Below are 19,377 nucleotides of genomic sequence, written 5' to 3' on the forward strand. Positions count from 1 at the left end.
TGTTTTTGATTGCTATTGCAATTGTGAAAACCAAGACCCCTATATACCCACAGATTTCCCAGGTTCCTGGCCTGGACATGTGTGTTCTTTGTGAGTTTTCCTTTAAGAATTTTATCATGTCATCACTCCTCCTTATTTTCACGATTAGCTAAAAGTAGGGATGGGCCGATATGAAATTGTGGCCGATACCTAGGGGCATGCATATTTCGTTTTTGCCGAAAAAACACATTGTAGTGTTAATTTTTCATGTTTTTGAAAGGTTTGAGATGCATTTTGTGACCATGTTTTGTCACGAAATAATGCGAAATGAACTGCAAAAAGCGAAATTAACTCTTAAACACGAAATTTAGTTTTTATTTACCGACGCGACACCTTCCGAGGTCTGAATTATCCTGAGAGTTATGCAATTCCCGGAAAATTGATTAATTCTGCTGTTAATAATGGAGAAGCAAAAATGGACGCCTTTACACAGAAATAAACTTAATACTCTGATAACTACATAAATGGGCTATTAGAAGTGAAATGTTAATTCTGTGGAATAAGTGTAGTTTTTAAATCAAATTTAGGATTATATTCACAATTTTAAAACCAAAATGTATTTTTATATACCGTGTCATCCTAAAGAATGAGGGGATCTGAACCAGTTGTTAATGCAATTAATTGCTGGGGTGATGTAAACTACTCATCATTCATCCTCTTGATGAGACCACTCGTCAGTGGCATGACGAGTTAACGCTTGGCAATGCGAAAGGTACAAAATCACACTAAGGAACTTAACTACAGAAAAGACAATGGTCACTCGTTGGGTTTTCTGAACTGTTGAACCTGAATCATGGCTGGGTGTAGGATAATTACCTGTCTATCTGAAGTAGTGAGCTGACTAAAATAAGCGAAGTCCTCTGTAAGCTGCTCCACTATGCTGACCAAAGCGTTCTTCCACTTCTGACCTACTGCCTTGCTGACCACCTCTTCTCTCTCAACTCAATCCCAAAAGTCAGTCCCCTCTCAGCTTGTCTCACCTCTATATTACCAGGCCATCGAGCTCTTCCTCTATGCCGAATCGTGTTATTAATTGCCGCTATGCAAACCGCTGACTCCATAACCAGAAGGAACTACCTGTTTTCCTGAATGCTCAGGAGGTTTGCATAACGCAACACTGTGCATAATAAACATGCCTCAGAGGCTTGAGACAACTGAGAAAAACAAGTGAACGCCCTGGTCAACGTGAAGCGTTCAGAGAGACTTAATAAAATAAACATATAATCTTTAGGGATTGATACGATACCACTTTTCATCCAATTTTTCACCGCTATAACACCGATATTTTATTTTATTTACCGCTTTTGAACCCGAAATTGGCTCCGTTTTTGTACCGAAATTTTGCTTTTTTATTTACCAAAAATATGTGCCTCTACCGATACCTATAAAGTACCGATATAAAATTTACCGATACCGATATTCTACCGATCCGATATAAAATTAGAAATGGTCCTTGAAGAACCTGAAATGATCATTGATCTCCTTGATAAATATGTGTTTCGAGGTAACTGCAGTGCAAAAGAAGTTGCATATTTAGAAAATTACTTTTTTAAAAAGTAGGGCATCTAGATTATCCATAAAAATTACAATAAAATGGCAGAATTTTGCACTAAATTATAAGATATTTATCGATATATCGGATCGGTAAAATAATCGGTAATTTTACCGATACACCGATAGAGTACCTACCGATTAATCGGTCCCATCCCTAACTAAAAGTGACAGAAAAGCTAAGTAAAATAAAGCAAATCAATCAAATATTCCCTGACATAACATGTAAACAACTGAAACCCAGTCAACAACAGTTAGTTTGCAAAAATCTATTCAAGATGGCTACTATTGTTTTAGTAAAAATTCCATTGTAGAACAATATGTTTTTGGCAAAATTTTGTAAGGCGTTTTGGTAAGCAGCTACCCGTGATGTTTTGTCCACGTTGCCACGTTTACCAGCTATTTTTTTATATTTAGCTTTAATATATGGAGAATTGCTTATTTGATATTATACAACCATAATTTATACCCTGTACCAGCTAACTGTAGATCAGGTGAACGAGAACAAGTCTCTGCAACAAGTGACTCAAAATGGCTCCATCAATGAACAGTGAGAGAAACCGGATTGTGTAATGGACAACTGGAGTTGCCCGCTTTCCCTGCTTTGCTCTGTCAGCGTTGCAAACTTTTGAAACCGGTAATACCGTACGCACATGGCAAATGGACCGTATTTGTCTCCAGGTCCGTACGCTTGGTTTAAATATTTCTTAGGGAAATATTAGGGATAAAACAGCAAATGTAAATTTTGATAAGCCGTACATTTAGCATACGGACTAAGGTCTTTACTGTGCATTTGGCAACGCTGCGCTTTCACCTCACTATTTTCCTCCTCCTTCTCTACAGTTAGCTGGAACAGGGTATAAGTAAAATATTTAAAGACTGGTTACGTACTCCACTGGATCGATCGTACATCTCGCACCCATCTGCTAACCAGAGTTCTTCCCGAGTTGTACGTTGGGACCCCTTGATTACAAGGCTATAGCATTGCAACATGCCATCAGGGATGTGTGTACTTTTGAGTGCGCAAAATGTAAGTAAATCCATAGTGCATCAAAACTAATATCCTCAGATTCTGTGGTATGTCCTAACAATTAAAGAATAATAATTTTAATGTGTTTCGATTCTTATTTCAGGTAATTTATGTATGTCTGAAGAGGGACAATAAGGAAATCAAAGTACAACAGTTGGCAGGTCGGGTGTCGGAACAGTCAGCGTACCATCACGGTGATGTTTCTCTGATGTCGACCATCATCAACTTGGCGCAAAACTATGTTGGCAGTAACAACATAAATCTGCTCATGCCAATAGGTCAGTTCGGCACTAGACTGCTAGGAGGGAAGGATGCAGCTAGCCCTCGATACATTAACACTATGCTCAGGTGAGTAATTGATCTTTACAGAACAGTACAGTCGCGGGTGGGACACACAGACTACATTTTTTTTTATATTAAAGTAACTATTCTACTGATAGTTAAGGGGAGGAGATACAGCTACACACCAATTGTGCATTTATTTCAGTATCACTCGAATGTGCACTGCTACTAAAAAAAAAAAAAAGCTGGGTGTATCCAAGAGTATGAATTTCTCTCCATGTTGCAAGTGGAAACATTTTTTTATGTTTATTATTAAGCTGGACACTTGTGTTGAAAAATATGGTGAATAACAATTTTTATAATCTCGTGTATTCTTTATTGGAAATCAATTTCAACATCAAGTTACTGCTAATCAAATGGAAGTTTTGACTTTTCTGCTGGTGAAATACATCTTCAAACTGTCCTCTTCCTGTTCATATAATTTTCTATTCCATCGGAAGTTTGATATTCTCAAGAGAACAAATCAAATAATACTCCTTGCCTACGGCCATGCTGGCAGTGTTGCCTAACTGATGAGCATAAAAGAGCTAAATTTCACCTTAAATGGAGTTAAACTGTCTTTCAAGGAGCTAGATTTACGAAGGCTGGATAAAGTGCTTCCCAGGGTAACGTTAGTTGTCAAAGGGATGAGGGAGCTGCTATTACCGTTAACTCTAATTTGATGACAATTTATTGTTAGTTTTCACCATCTAGATCTGGCGGCATCTCCCATCTTAATAATCCACGCCGATGCTCGTATGAAAACAAAAATAAAGGATTCCCTGATAACAATATTTTACCAATTTCATGTCAACACTGTTCTATAAATAAAAGTAGCTGGATATATAAGAGGGGGGTGGGGCAATGCAGTCAATATAACAATATCATGTCATGGCAAAAGTTGGTCTATCTGGGCCGGAACCAGTAATGGCATCATATTAGGGCACGGGTCAGGCACCCCAGTTCACAGCCAAACGAGTGCATGAAAGAGCCAGATCTGGCTCTAAGAGAGGTAAGTTGCCAACACTGCCACATGGGGAAGAGCCCCGTGGGGACTGTTCCGCATGCTCTTAAGCAACATTTTCTTACAGTTTCTGTGCAATGAAATATGAAACTTAACGCTGTTGATTAAACACATTTCTATGCGGATGAACTTGCAGCATTGCATTTCATTTAAAAAATTGACATGGAATGCCCCAGTCAGTAAAAATCCTTTTTCATCCTGCTCTATAAATGGTTATTTTTTTTAAAAAAAAATTGGTTACTAAATCAGTATTTTATGTTTGTGTCACTATATGTGGGAGGTTTATTATTTTATTTTTTTTAATGAAAAAGCTTAGCTGGAATTTGGTGTACAATGACTTTTTGGTGAAAACCAAACATGTGAGGAAGGCTGCTGAGGAAAATAATATAATTTTGTTCATAAACAATACACAACACAAAGGCAAAGATCGAGAATGTGTGGGAGCTTACCTCAACACCCCTTATGCGACTTAATGGCAGTGGGTAGATTTACCTCTTTTTTTTTTACCTTTTAATTAAATTATTATGAAGCTACATGTTCCGACTTCTACTTTATGGCAACATTTTGCACTAAAATACAGCCTTGTTATATAGTATTGGTAGAATTATTTACAATTTTGTTAACAAACAATAAACCATTGTTGTATGGGTGAAAGCACTCAATTATCAACATCACTTCCACCTGTACCGCATTTGTTACAACCTGTCCCCTTTCCCATGCTAGGAGCGCTTGACAGTTTCGGTGCCAATGAGAAACGAGGAAAAAATCGTCTGCTGGGCAGCAAGGAGCGAATGGAAGCCAGAAGAGAGGCGCTTATGTAGACGCTGTTGCGACGTTGCGTATTTTAATTGGCTGCCTGGCTTTGACTTTCCCCAGCACCGAGAAAAGCCAGGGAGCAACTAGTGCGGAAACCGGGACAGGTTGTAACAAACGCGGTATAGTATACACAGGTAAACTGCTTTTGTGCAGGCCAACGAGGCACTTGCATTTGAACCTGGTCAGTATAATCATCTGAAGGGCTGTTCATTGTCCTTTTGTGTACTGAGGACTCTTTTATGTCAGCTTTTAAGGAGAAAATAGTTCCTCAGACACACATGTTGATTTTAGTGGTGGTAAGGGGTTTTACCCTGTGTAATGTGACTGGTGCAAATAGCCCAAGTACTGATGCACCCACCATTTCTATCATTTAATGTGCTCCATCCAAAAGGGCATGTTTTTACATGTATTATTTTGGTTCATTTATTACTCGAAACTTGGTTATCACGTTAAAGCACAACAGAACAGTCTGAAAATTTATTTTAAAATTGCCTACATTGTTATTGTTTTTAGCAGGGATGGGTCAATATCGATAAAGTATCTTTATAAAATTTACCTATAACCAATATTCTACCATTCCGATATAATATCCCATGTGATATTATAAATGTTTCCAGGTGACTGCAATGCAAATGAAATTGTATATTTAGACATTTACTTTTTTAAAAAGTAGGACATGAAGTTTAACCATAAAAAATTATAACAAAATGGCAGAATTTTGCACTAAATTATAGGATATTTATAGATGCATAGGATCAGTAATTTTACCGATAAACAAATAGCGGCTGATACTGGTATAGTGCTTAAGAATGTGTCCCATCCTTAATTTTCAGAATGAACAATCTGCGAAAATATTAGTTCTGAAATAACATAAATTTGCTTTTTCTTCTGTTGCAGCCCTCTGACCAGGCATATCTTCCACCCCAACGATGATGCCCTTCTTCGACACCTGTATGATGACAACTTGAGAATTGAACCTGAATGGTATATTCCCATCATACCAATGGTGCTTGTGAACGGAGCTGATGGGATTGGTACAGGCTGGATGACGAGAATACCTAATTTCAACCCTAGGGAAATAGTGCAGGCCATAAGGAAGATGTTGGATGGGGAGGAACCAGCCACATTGGTTTGTGTTTGCTCTTTTTATGATTTATTAGTAGAGGCACATATTTTTGGTAAATAAAAAAGCAAAATTTCGGTACAAAAACAGTCAATTTCGGGTTCAAAAGCAGCAAATAAAATGAAATTTCGCTGTTATAGCGGTGAAAAAGCACCATATAAAATGAAATTTTGGTTTTAAAAAATGTGAATATAATCTCAAATTTGATTTAAAAACTGCACTATTACACAAAATAAACATATCCCTTCTAATAGCACATTAATTCATTACCAGAATATTAAGTTTATTCGTGTATAAAGGTGTTCATTTTTGCTTCTAAAATATGTACACCAGAATTAATCAATTTTCCGTGAATTGCATAACTCACAGGATACTTCAGACTTCAGAAAGTGTCGCGTCGGTATGAAAACAGTAAATTTCGTGTTTAAGAGTCTATTTCGCATTTTGCAGTTCATTTCGCATCAATTCATGACCAAACAGGGTAGGAAAATTTACCTCACACCTTTCAGAAACATGAAAAATTAACACTACAATGTGTTATTTCACATTTCGTGTTTTTGTCAAAAACGAAATATGCATGCCTCTATTTATTAGACTGCTTGGGGCTGTGTAAACGCAGCTTCAGATTTTTTTTCTATTTGACTTCTATATGTTGCTTTGACTATGCAATAACTAAAGAGGACTAAACCTATATGTATATTAATTTAAATTGTTATACATTCATATTTTAATTCTTATCTTATTTTGTCAGTCTACTAATTGTGGCCAATAAAATTTATGCAGAAACAGCTAAAATGTAGAATCTATTTTGAGAGAAATTCTTGTTTAGCACAATTTCACCATTGAGTTAATCAACATGCAATCTTGTACGTAACATCCAGACACCAGAGTAGTGTCCGCATTTCTTCTCCTATGTACATACTCTTTTCCTTGCAGAATACTTTGGTTTACAGTTGTTACAACCATTTAAACATGTTATTAATAGTAAAAAGTATATCAAACTGCAGGGTGAGTCAGAATATGGCTACATGTTTTAAGTAAATGTAGTGTGTTCCTGTACAATGCAGAGGGGAAATGATGCATGTTATATTAAACTTGAAACATCGTTTCAGATAAGTCATGCACCCAAACTTACGTCATTAGCCAAGATGGCACTTAACATGCAGTTGGAGCGTGGGTAATTGCATACCAGAATGATTGTGAGGGCTGTGTGCACACCAATGGACTTAACCTTTACTGGCCCGATGATACCATATGGTATCATGGTCCTGATTACGAAATGAATGTGCTTTTTGGACCTTCATACTCTTATGTTTGGGTTGAAACTCTTGACACAGGTCTGGAGCAAGCCTGGGAAATTCACATTGATGATCCCCCTCTTCCTCTCCCCCTTTCTGTAACATATCCATGCCACATTTCCAAACAGAGTTTCACATTTTGGCTCATTCTTCAACTTGTATGGCACCCAGGAACATGAAACATGTTTCATTTTCTTGAGAAACGTCCATTCTTTAAAAGAATACTAAGGTTTGCACCTTCTCTCCAAAATAGCGGGGGAAGGGGGGACTAACTCCAGATTTTTGTTGTTTTTTTTTCCATTGAAATTCGGGGGTCATGCTCCCTAACCCCCCTTCGGTTTGGCATTCTGAATTGTACACGGTTGCATGCTCTGATGTTTTAGCTGCAAAACAAAAGTTATCCGAAGTAGATTGCTCCCATAGTGCCAGAGTTATAACAATTTCCTGAGCAATATGCAAATTACAGTAGAGCGTCGATTATCCGAACGTCGGTCAACCGAACGACCGCTTAACCGAACTGTGTACTCGCTCACTTTCAGATATCTGTAATGAAAAAAGTACGTGACTTAGCTGCTCGTAAGCGTGTAGGCTTGCTTAGACAGACCAAAATAAAGGATTTTTTTAAACGTTAATTTTGTGTACTGTGTGTATTGTTCATGCAAAATGCGTATGTAATATGTACATATTTTCGTTTAATAAACTGTACCACATACTATATATTCCTACTAAAGTTGCCTTTGTACGTTACTTTGTAATACATACTTAAAGAGATGCCTGTTTTTATGAATAAATTTACTGTACAGTACTTCTTTTTGGCAAATAAACATGTACAGTTCGATTATCCGAACAAACCAGTTTTCCGAACACCCATGGCCCCCAATTACTTCGGATAATCAACGCTCTATTGTACATATTTTTTAAGAAACAGTTTCACATTTTGGCTTATTATTCAACTTGTATGGCACCCAGGAACATGAAACATGTTTCATTCTCTTGAGAAATGTCCATTCTTTGAAAATAATACTTAAGTTCGCACCCTTCCCAATGTAGCGGTGGAAGATGGGACAAACTCCGGATTTTTTTTTTTCCATTGAAATTCGTTGCTCATGCCCCCCAAGCCCCCCTTCCTCAGTCCGGCATTCTGAATTGTACACAGTTGCATGCTCTGATGTTTTAGCTGAAAAACAAAAGTTATCCGAAGTAGATTGCTCCCATAGTGCCCGAGTTGTAACAATTTTCCTCCAAAGAGTGTTCGAATTTAAAATCCCCGCCGAGAAGCCTGGGCCAGAACGGGGTTACTTTCGTAAACCTGCTTGGCCGTCTAAAGGTTAAACAACAATTTGATGTAAGCAGTTGTTTTCTCCACTTTCTCAAAGTTGACGGCAACAATGTTACGTTCAAATAATGTCTCGCCAGTCTCACGATAATTCTGGTGTGCAATTACCCATGCTGCAACTGTAACTTGCTGATGCATGGTGAGCACCATCTTGGGTAATGTAAGCTCGGCGCGTAATTCTTATCTGAAATGATAAAATGAAGTTTGAAGTTTATTGTACCATGCACCATTTACAGTAACATACTACATTTACTTCAAATGTGTAGCCATATTTCTGACTCACCCTGTAGGGTCATTCCATACCAAATCATCCAATGTTGGTTGCATGGCCATTTTAGAAAAAATCATTTTTGGTACATAGGTTTGTACATGTTTGTAGATATCAAAACCAATGTTCAAAAGAAATTTCTTTCCTCGGTTCTCCTGGGACGTCCAGTTTTCCAACATGGCACATGACTTTTTTTTTTTTTCATGAAGCTACAGAAACCTTAGTATCTCAACAACCATTAGAGCTACAGACCTGAAACAAAATTAATTTTGTAGCTAATGAAGCATACTTTCTATGATAAAATTTAAGTATGTTTGGCTCAAAATTGCATCCTAAGTATGAAAATTATGGTGGAAATTTGGGTAACAATAGTTTAAAAAATGGATTTTTAATCCAGATCTTTTAATGAAGGGGTTTAGTCTAAGGCTTGACATGTTTGTTTTGAGTGGACCTACATGCTGGGTGTCTGCAAATAAAATGTCAATGCTTAGAAATGCACCCCTTTTTTTCACCATGGCTTCAAACATGGCCATTTATGGAATTTTGACAGTCTTCGGGGTTAAATATCTCGGATGGGTCCTCTTGAAAAATTCTGAAATTTGGCATAATGGAATCCCTGCATGAACCTAACTCACAATCGAAATCTCAACTTTCAGACTCGACTCGTTTGGTCAATATGAGGTAGCATGTGTGTCCTAATTTGTGACGTTGCAGAATAAGGTATGCTATATGCATACCTAGAATAATGAAGCTTTTTTTTGTGTTAAAAAATAGTCAGAAAATATTGTAACACAGGATTCTAATACATTTGACTTAAGAAATTGAAATGGAAAAATGACTGCCCCAGGAGAACCTAGGACAGAATTTTTTTTCAAACATTGGTTTTGATATCTAGAAACATGTACAAACATATCTACTAAAAATGTTTTTTTTTTTTTAAATGGTGATGCAACCAATTATTTTAAAATTGCTTGATTTGACATGGAATGACTGTACAAGTAAAAATCTGATGAATTGAGCGCATGTTCTCCTGAATCATTACATCAGAAAACATTTTTAAATGCTTTTAACAACTATAAACTAGAAGAAAAAATGTCTACAAGGATCTTGATTTGAAATAATATTTCATATCTTTTTCAACTTGAACCTGTGTGATAAAATTCCTCTGCGTTGTGTTAAGTATTTCTTATTTTTTTTAAAATAGAAACCATGGTATAAGAATTTCAAGGGTACCGTTCAGGAGTTGGGATACCAGAGGTATGTCATCAGTGGGGAGCTTTCCATTATCGACAACAATAAGCTTGAGATTACAGAGCTTCCCATTGGAACCTGGACGCAATCTTACAAAGAGAGTGTTTTGGAGCCCATGCTCTCATCAGAAAAGACCCCAGCCCTCATCAAGTAAGTGTCGATTACATTTATGTAATAGTAATTTCTCCAGTATAACAGGTGTCATTTTAAAACTAGATGTGTAAGTAGGCCAAGTAAGAAACAAACAACAACAAGTGTAAAATGATACAAAGCTCTAAATTATTGATATATTAATTTTGTACAATTTTCTGCAAGTTCATTGCAAATGTCAAATTAAGAGCTTAAAATGTTTGCGTGGGTGGATATATTTTTAATCGTCTGTTGTAATTTGTTTTTCAGCAGATTATTTTTAGCAACTGTTTGATCAATTCACATTCCACAACACCGAAAACATGGGCCAATACATATGAAGCACCGATAAATCTGTCCCACATCTATATTATATACAGGGTGTACACAAATGAATCATTCCTAAGATGGAAGAGTGACTCAACGAGTTTCCATAACATGTTAAAAATGTACAATGTGACACGGCACACATCCGTAGTCCATTTCTTCCCACATTTAGGTAGGCACATCTGGTGTAATCGACTCAACTGCTGCCAGAATTCTGCAGGTGGTACGGTCTGAGTCTTGAGTTGTTTTCTTAATACTTTCCACACTGTCGTGGTGGTCATTGTTAATTCTCAACTCGCTTGCCATACAGATTTCCTAGGACTGTGCACGAAAGCCACTCTGACTTGTTCTCATCTGACATCGGTCGTCCGGTGCTCGTCATTCAAATCTTAGGCCCGTTTTACTGTAATCACTGAATTACACCTTGCGAATTCCAAGAGACAAAATCCTTAAGCTCAGGACTTGCTACCACATTTACAACAGAGTTAGGAAACAAATTTGGGTGCATAGAATCAAAACTTCCACAATTCACATATAGGAGACAACCTGCTGGGGTTACTTACATAACCATACGAAACACTTAAAACTCCGATATTCATTTGTGTACACCCTGTATATCCTGAACAACTTTAATTGTTGCAGTATTCAAGTATTGATATTGGTGAAATGTCAAGTTTGTTTTGGTTCAACTCTAATTTATATTATTTGTTTTTTGAATGTGCTAATTCTGGCTGGTGTTAATTTGTTTACAAATCATTCCCATAACAATATCTCTATAAAGCATGACCTTTTTTAATAAGTTGATTGATTGCACTTTGCACTCATGGCTCCAGAAATAACATCAATGATTGAAGTATTAGATGTTATTTTAAAATCATTTAACAAGTTCTGTCACCTTTGTAACGTGGAATGTCTGTCTGTGCAGGTATGAATCTCGCAACATGAAGGTGACGAAATCACTGAGAAAGTATTCTGAGGTGAAGATCCTCATGCATGTAGCACCATTCCATGAAGGCACATTGAGGGGATGTGGTGCCCCACATATTCTCGATCTCTGCAATTTTGGAGGTGGCGTGATTACCACCATGTTCCAGCTGCCTTACCCCCTCCCACCTAGGGTTGGCTACAGGTACCCATTGATTTGAGGCTGGGTAAACCCCAGAGTCACTTTATGGTGAAAAATTCTGATCTTAGATCACCCGCCCTGGGAATCGAACCCAGGGCTTGCACCCTACTGAAGACTGGGCATGGGAAGATAGCAATAATGCAGGGCAGCGATCGGAAAGGGATCAGATCGAGAATCAAGATTGGGAGGGAGGGGACAGCAGTGATTAGAATTACATGGGTTGCAAGGTTTAATGTACTCAGACATGTAACTTCCATACTAATCTCTCGGTTACTTGTAGAAGATGCACTAATACTAATATTGCTTTGTACTCTAGTGACTACAAGGAGTACAACACCGACACCACTGTGAGGTTCGTCGTTACAATGTCCGAAGATAAACTGATCAAGGCAGAGAATGAAGGTCTGCATAAGGTGTTCAAGCTCCAGACATCCTTTTCTACATCTTCCATGGTATGTTATGGATAAGATCTTTGTACATATTATATTAAGTGATTATTTATTGTGATCTCTAGAGAAGAAGTTTTTTTCATTATTGCTAAACTAATGTTCTGTATGATGAAAGGAAAAAACAATCCTAGTTTTCTGGATAAATGGGTTTGTGAATGGGAATGATGCAACATTCTGAAGTGGAGGCACTTCACCATTTATTTGAAGAGTAAGTACAATATTCATAATAGTACTGTGTATCTAATTTTCCACATATCTTAGTTTTTTTGTTATATTTTTTCTTTGCCCTAGGCTGAGTATCTGAGGGTTATTTTTTATAGTCAAAGTTCTTTTGTAATTCGTAGTAGTCTCGGTTCTATCCACTTTAAATTATTGGGCTTTACTGAACTACAGATACAGATTATTGATATGAAAAACTCAGTATGCTGACCAAGGCCGTAATTTATTTTATTATAAAACATAAACTAAACGTAACGTTTCAACCTTCTAGAAAGGTCTTCTTCAGACTCTGCACCAAGTACAAATGTAACAAGGTACAAAAACAGGACGATATATATATACACAAACATTGCTCCCCTCCAGACTATTAGAAAGTTGTTCTGGAACATTCTAGCAGGAGGCTTTGATGAGGCTAAGCAGATAGGAAGGGAGAAGAGAATACTAGTGAGAAAATGGAAGGAGGCCAAGGAAATAGAGAAGAAAGGTGAAGAAGACACAATGAACTGGAATGGGGGACTGAAGTTAAACAAGGAATGGAAGAAGGTGTTAGAAAGAGTGGAAAGGACAAGAGAGAAAGAGGAGAGAAGAAGGAAGAAGAATGAAGGAAAAAGAGCGTGAGATAAAGAGTCCAACCACATTCTAGATGGAAGTAAATATGTTTAGCCTTTTAGGTGAAAGTACAGTTGACAAGGGAAAGCCACCTGCTAGAAAGTTCAAGAACACTTTCTAATAGTCTCGATGGAGTAATGTTTGTGTATGTATAATACTCTGTTTTTGTATCTTGTTACTTTTGTACTTGATACAGAGTCTGAAGAAGACCTTGCTAGAAGGTTGAAACATTACGTTTATTTTATGTTTTTAATAAAATAAATTACTACCTTGGTCAGCATATTGCGTTTTTCATATCATGGAAACAGGCCTTAATGGTGTTAAGATTATTGATCACGTAGCATTTTTTTAGAGACTAGTTTTGCACCTGCCAAATCTCCAGCAGACTATGCTGATAAGTTGGTTAAAATGTATAAAATTAATTGTGAACAATCAGTGAACTCTTAGAATCACTTCACATTTACTTTTCCAGGTCTTGTTTGATCACAATGGCTGCCTGAGAAGATTCGACAATGTTGGAGAAGTTCTGAAGGAGTTCTACGATCTGAGGTTGAGATACTATGAGAAGCGGAAGGCGTACATGGAAGGGATGTTGCAGGCCGAGGCTGCAAAGCTCTCCAACCAAGCAAGGTATAATTCGTGTTACAATTTTGAGTGGTTGGTGCTCTGCCTTTGGTGCGAGTGGTCCAAAGTTCAATCACCTTTGGTAGCTCCATCATCATAAGAACAATTTGGGAGCTACTTGATAGCAATAATAGCAGACTGGTGTCAAAGCCAAAAACAGCAGTGATTAGGGTATTGATAGGGGCACATATTTTTGGTAAATAAAAAAGCAAAATTTCGGTACAAAAACAGAGTCGATTTCAGGTTCAAAAGTGGTAAATAAAATAAAATATCGGTGTTATAGCGGTGAAAAAATGGATGAAAAGTGGTATATAAAAAGACGTATTGGTTTTAAAATTGTGAATATAATCCTAAATTTGATTTAAAAACTACACTTATTCCACAGAATTAACATTTCACTTCTAATAGCACATTTATGTAGTTATCAGAGTTTTAAGTTTATTTCTGTGTATAGGAGTCCATTTTTGCTTCTCCAATATTAACAGCAGAAATAATTAATTTTCTGGGAATTGCATAACTCTCAGGATAATTCAGACCTCAGAAGGTGTCGCGTCGGTGAATAAACCCTGAATTTCGTGTTTAAGAGTTAATTTCGCTTTTTGCAGTTCATTTCGCATTATTTCGTGACAAAATATGATCACAAAATGCATCTCACACCTTTCAAAAACATGAAAAATTAACACTACAATGCGTTTTTTCAAATTTCGTTTTTTCGTTAAAAACGAAATATGCATGCCCCTAGGTATTCATTAATTCTGCTGTAAATATTTTGAGAAGCCGAAATGGTCTCTTTTATAAAGGTATAAACTTAATACACTGATAACTGCATACATGTGCTGTTGGAAAGAAAATGTTCATTTTGTGTAATAAGTAGTTTTTTTTAATAAAATTTAGGATTATATTCACAATTTTAACACCAAAATGCCATTTTATATAACGCTTTTCAAAATGTGCTCTGCTTTTGTACTGAAATCTTGATGTTTTTATTCACCATAAATATCCACCCTACTAATAACATACTGATAAATTGGAAGAGATAATAAAAAGAAAGTACATTTTGCATTTCAGAAAAGAAATTTAATATCTGCATATTTATTTTACATCACTTCTGCCACTTTTTGGCTAATCACAACAGTATGATTAGATTAAACCAATGAAGGGGGATGCACATGTATGCAGGTATGTTCATGCCAGGATCAGTTATCAGATTGGTAAAATTGATATTTTTTGTTGGTATTTATCAGCAAAAATCAGTCCATCTGTAATAGATGCCTTGTCACTACACATTTATTATTTTCTTTTGCAAAATATATTATTAAACATTTTGAAATTTTCAGGTTTATTTTGGAGAAATGTGATGGTGTTTTGATCATCGAGAACAAGAAGAGAAAAGACATAATTCAAGAGTTGGTGAACAAGGGATACGACTCTGATCCAGTGAAGGCTTGGAATCTGAAACAGAACAAAGATGCTGTCTTGGTGAGTTGATACGATGTATCATTAACACTGTGTCGTGATTTCAATATAGTAGTTGAAGTCCTGATTTAAATGCCAGTTCGGTATCTTTGACCCAGCTCGAGAGGAAGCAAACTTGATGCATATCTGGTTTTGAGCTACCCCTTGTTTTTTTGAAACGTGTCATTTTTACCTGCCCTGCAGTGTTTAGGCATCCATTCATTCACTGCGAAGTTATACTCCCAAAGTCTTTGCATTTTATCAAAAACCAGCACAACCAAGCCAAAATAACTCAACCACAACTTCACGTTAAGAAATCTCTAAAGAAACTGAGTTGGCAACATCTCATTTACTCCATGTGAACTTGACAAGAGATGTCATTTCCTAAATCGGAACGCTATTGGTGGGAAAGGTCTGATGGTAGGATATGGTGGACTCCACAACAAATGGTTGTTTACTCCTGTAAAAGAGGAAACTGATCTTTTGAGACTTTCTTTCAAGTAAAGTGGCATTTGAATCAGGACCTCTACTATATACATTATTGGATTTGGTTTTTCTTACTCTTCTGGATTCTGACAAACATCAAACATGTAACATTTTTTAACCAAATATTCTCAAATATAAGGAAAGTACGTAGTTATATACGTATACGATATCCTTTATTGCATTTTGTCGCAGCAAAGCCATGAGGAGTTAGATAAGTTTAGTTTGTGCCTCACTGAATCTTTGGCCAACACCAGCAAAGTAATTTTTTAAAAATTGCTAAAAACCAAATAAAGATGTAGAGGTTTGGAAAGAAGAAATAGAGAGGGGGAGCTGTTCCCCAGCTTCCCCCTCATGAATTATAGGTGTAATTTTATCAGAATGTGGAATATTGTGTTGGTTTTTCAAAAGGGAAGACATTTTCAGATGACTGATGCCTCAGGCCAAAGGTTCAGTGGAGCTTCAATGCATAATTTTTGCTTATGGTGAAATGGTCATCCTTGAAATAAAAGGAACGCTTTGGTGTAAAACACAAACGACAAATGATGTGTGCAAAAAAAAAAAATGGTACAGAAGCTACATACGTACCTTACTCCACATATTCGCCATACACATTTAACCACTTATCATAGCGTAATACCAGTTTGTCGATAACATCATTCTACAGTACTTGGTTGCCGACAAAGTATTCAACAATGTAGTTACAGAGACTTCGGGAACAAGGGGTAATCGCTGGATGCCAAATCTGGGCTGTATGTCGATTTCTTGAATACATCCCAACCAAAACGTTGCAGTGTTTGAGAGTAGGCCTCAGCATTGCTGTGTGCTACAGTCGAATGTTCCTTCTTTCCTGAATGCACTTTGTCACAAACTCAAAGACACTCTCACTACATGGTTGAATACATTGGCGGCAACCAAGTACAATGACGGTATGGACAAACTGGTATCATGCTATGATAAGTGGTTTGAATGCGTATGGCGAATATGTGGAAAAGTAGAAGAGCAAGGTGTGTAGTTTCTGTACCAAAATTTTTGGGTGCATATCATTTGTCGTTTGTGTTTTACACCAAATCGTTCCTTCTTTTTTTTTCTGGGTGACCCTCATATTTTTATTTTGTGCAGGAGAGAATGGGTTGAGGTTATAGATTTATGTGTTTGTAACAAACAAAGAAACTGTTTGCAAAAGTAAATTGAATGAAGCAAACTGGTTGACTGTTGTTTTTCTTCCTCTCTTTCACAAGGAATCAGGAATGGCGGTAAGCTATTATAGAAATTGCAGTAACAATAAGAAGAAAACTGTTTGTTGTATGTACAGTAGGAAATGAAGATGCATGCACTTGAAGGTGCTGGTTGACCTGGTGTAGTAGTGTAGAATCTATTTACAAGTTTTATAATTGTAATTTTTTGTTAACATGCTTACTTACTGTTGTACAAAAGTATATGTGGGAGTGGTAGTTGTCAAGTAGCATGCGATTGTTGAAATGTGCTTCTTATACTTGTATGTTTAAAAAGAAATAGCAACAATTTAAAACGTGCAACTGGCCTAACGTCTCTAGTACTAATAATCTTGATATGAATGACCCGATGTTGATAGTACTGCATGAACATTGTCAAAAGCAACATTGGGTGTAGCCGGCTTGGTGGCCAAGCCTGGTAAGGTGTTAAGAATCCACGCCTGGACGTGGGTGTTCTTTGGAAGTGTCCCTTCAACAATTGTCACTTATCCCCATTGTTGCGATTACCAAAAGTTGCAGGAAATCAGCCCTTAGTAACAAAAATATGTGTTTTTGATTGTTGTACTGAAGTACATTGTTGCAAATTCTACTACAGGAAGAGGAGGCTGAAAACTCGCAACCTGAAGAGAATGTGCTGGACAAAGGTCCAGATTTTGATTATCTGCTCAAGATGCCCATGTGGAACCTGACGAAAGAGAAGAAGGATGAGATCTTGAAGAAAAGGGATGATAAACAGCAGGAATACAGATTACTTCAAGCCAAGACCCCATCTCAGCTGTGGAGAGACGACTTGGATGCCTTCATGGATGAGGTAAATGTTTATTAAAAATAAATTAAAGGTAGGGTGGGATTGATTGATTTTTCCTCTATTAGTAGAGGCACATATTTTTGGTAAATAAAAGAGCAAAATTTCGAAACAAAAGCAGTCAATTTCGGGTTCAAAAGCGGTAAATAAAATGAACGCTGTTATAGTGGTGAAAAAGTGCCATTTAAAATGACATTTTCGTTTTAAAAAAAGTGAATATAATCCCAAATTTGATTTAGAAACTGCACTATTATCCAAAATAAACATATCCCTTCTAATAGCACATTAAATCATTACCAGAATATTAAGTTTATTCCTGTATAAGGGAGTCCATTTTTGCTTCTCAAATATTTACACCAGAATTAATCAAGATTCTGTGAATTGCATAACTCTCAGGATACTTCAGACTTCAGAAACTGTTGCGTCAGTATATAAACGATAAATTTTGTGTTTGAGTCTATTTCGAATCATTTCGTGACAAAACAGGATATGAAAATGCACCTCACACCTTTCAGAAACATGAAAAATTAACATTTGAATGTGTTATTTCACATTTTGTGTTTTTATCAAAAACAAAATATTCATGGCGGTATCGGCTGATGTAGGCATATCAATGCATTGGTTTATCGGTAAAATTACCAATAATTTTACTGATCTGATATATCTATAAATATCTTACAATTTACCGAAATATTGAGCCATTTTCATCCCGCTTTTCCATTTATTTCAAACCAAGACACACAACATACTCTTTACATGACTATTTACTGCACACTTGTGTGACTAGTCATGTAAAGAGTGTGTTCTGTGTTTTTGTTTGGGAAAGTTCTGGGAAACCAGGATGGAACATCGCATGAAATGTAAAATATAAAAAGAAATGAAGCAAAGTAAACTGCTCCCCTTTGCTTTGCACCACACCATGAAGGCATATAGGGGTGTGGAGTTAGGGTCCCACACTTCCTTGATGACGGCCGAAGGTGAGGGTCCCACACTTCCTTGATGACGGCCGAAGGTGGGGGTGATGTGATCAGCACCACACCTCTGGCTGGCTTTACCTCCCTGAGTTTCCTCCAGCTACGCACTCTATATGATCTCTGTTCTCCCCTGCTGGGGATTGAACCCAAGTCTCTCACATGGTAGTCAGATGCCCTAACGCTACCATGGCTCTCTGATAACAAAAAGCTAACTTTTTTGCATATATAAAAAGTGGTCATGCGAACTTTTAAGAACCTAGATACTGTGCCATTTTGTTACATTCTTTTGTGGATATAAACATATAAGCTCCATTCTCTACTTTTTCAGAAAAAAGAATACAGTCAACTCTCGATTCTACGACCCTGGGTATAACGACCCTCTCGAAGTAACGACCCTTTTCCCGGGAACCGTGAAAAATTTAGAAAAAGATAGAAAAGTTTGAAAAAAAAAAAGTTGAAAAATTGAAGGAAATCGGCCGAAAAATGCGTTGTTTTTTTCCCAACTCATTTCCTTCACGAGCGCTCTACCGCTCACAATTGGGTCTGAACTAAAAGTAGACACCACCACACCATGCTTGAGTGATATCGAATAGCACTTGACCTCTGCCCTCCCCTCCCTCAAGTGCACCAATGTTACCCCGCACCCGACGGCCACTACCAAACGCGCCAGGCTTGTTTTGCCACGCTTTCTCTTGGATACGCGAGAAGAGAAGATCGAATGTGCTTGGATGTTATTTTAAATCGACCTTTTGTTTCCTTGTCCTAAGAGCTGCTGAAAACTCGCGGGGAAGGGTGGGAGCAGCCCGAAATGACTGCTGGACTTGCAATCTTTGCCAATGTGTATGGCAGGTCAAGCTCTTTCATCAATAAATACACCACCTTGAG

At 37.1% G+C, this 19,377-nt stretch overlaps 1 protein-coding gene across 4 annotated transcripts in view; it reads left to right on the forward strand.

Annotated features, from left to right (window-relative positions):
* The window catches only part of Top2 (DNA topoisomerase 2), an 85,436-nt gene that overhangs the window by 34,413 nt on the left and 31,646 nt on the right, over nt 1–19,377 (forward strand). For all 4 annotated transcript variants that reach the window (XM_083143535.1, XM_083143534.1, XM_083143532.1 and 1 more), the window contains exons 14-20: nt 2,724–2,968; nt 5,679–5,910; nt 10,011–10,207; nt 11,956–12,091; nt 13,389–13,546; nt 14,878–15,019; nt 17,309–17,524. In XM_083143535.1, the coding sequence (XP_082999661.1) occupies nt 2,724–2,968; nt 5,679–5,910; nt 10,011–10,207; nt 11,956–12,091; nt 13,389–13,546; nt 14,878–15,019; nt 17,309–17,524 (1,326 nt within the window). The remainder of the gene's footprint in view (nt 1–2,723; nt 2,969–5,678; nt 5,911–10,010; nt 10,208–11,955; nt 12,092–13,388; nt 13,547–14,877; nt 15,020–17,308; nt 17,525–19,377) is intronic.

Source organism: Lepisma saccharinum, chromosome 22 (genome assembly GCF_977018435.1).
Source record: "Lepisma saccharinum chromosome 22, izLepSacc3.1, whole genome shotgun sequence".
NCBI lineage: Eukaryota > Metazoa > Arthropoda > Insecta > Zygentoma > Lepismatidae > Lepisma > Lepisma saccharinum.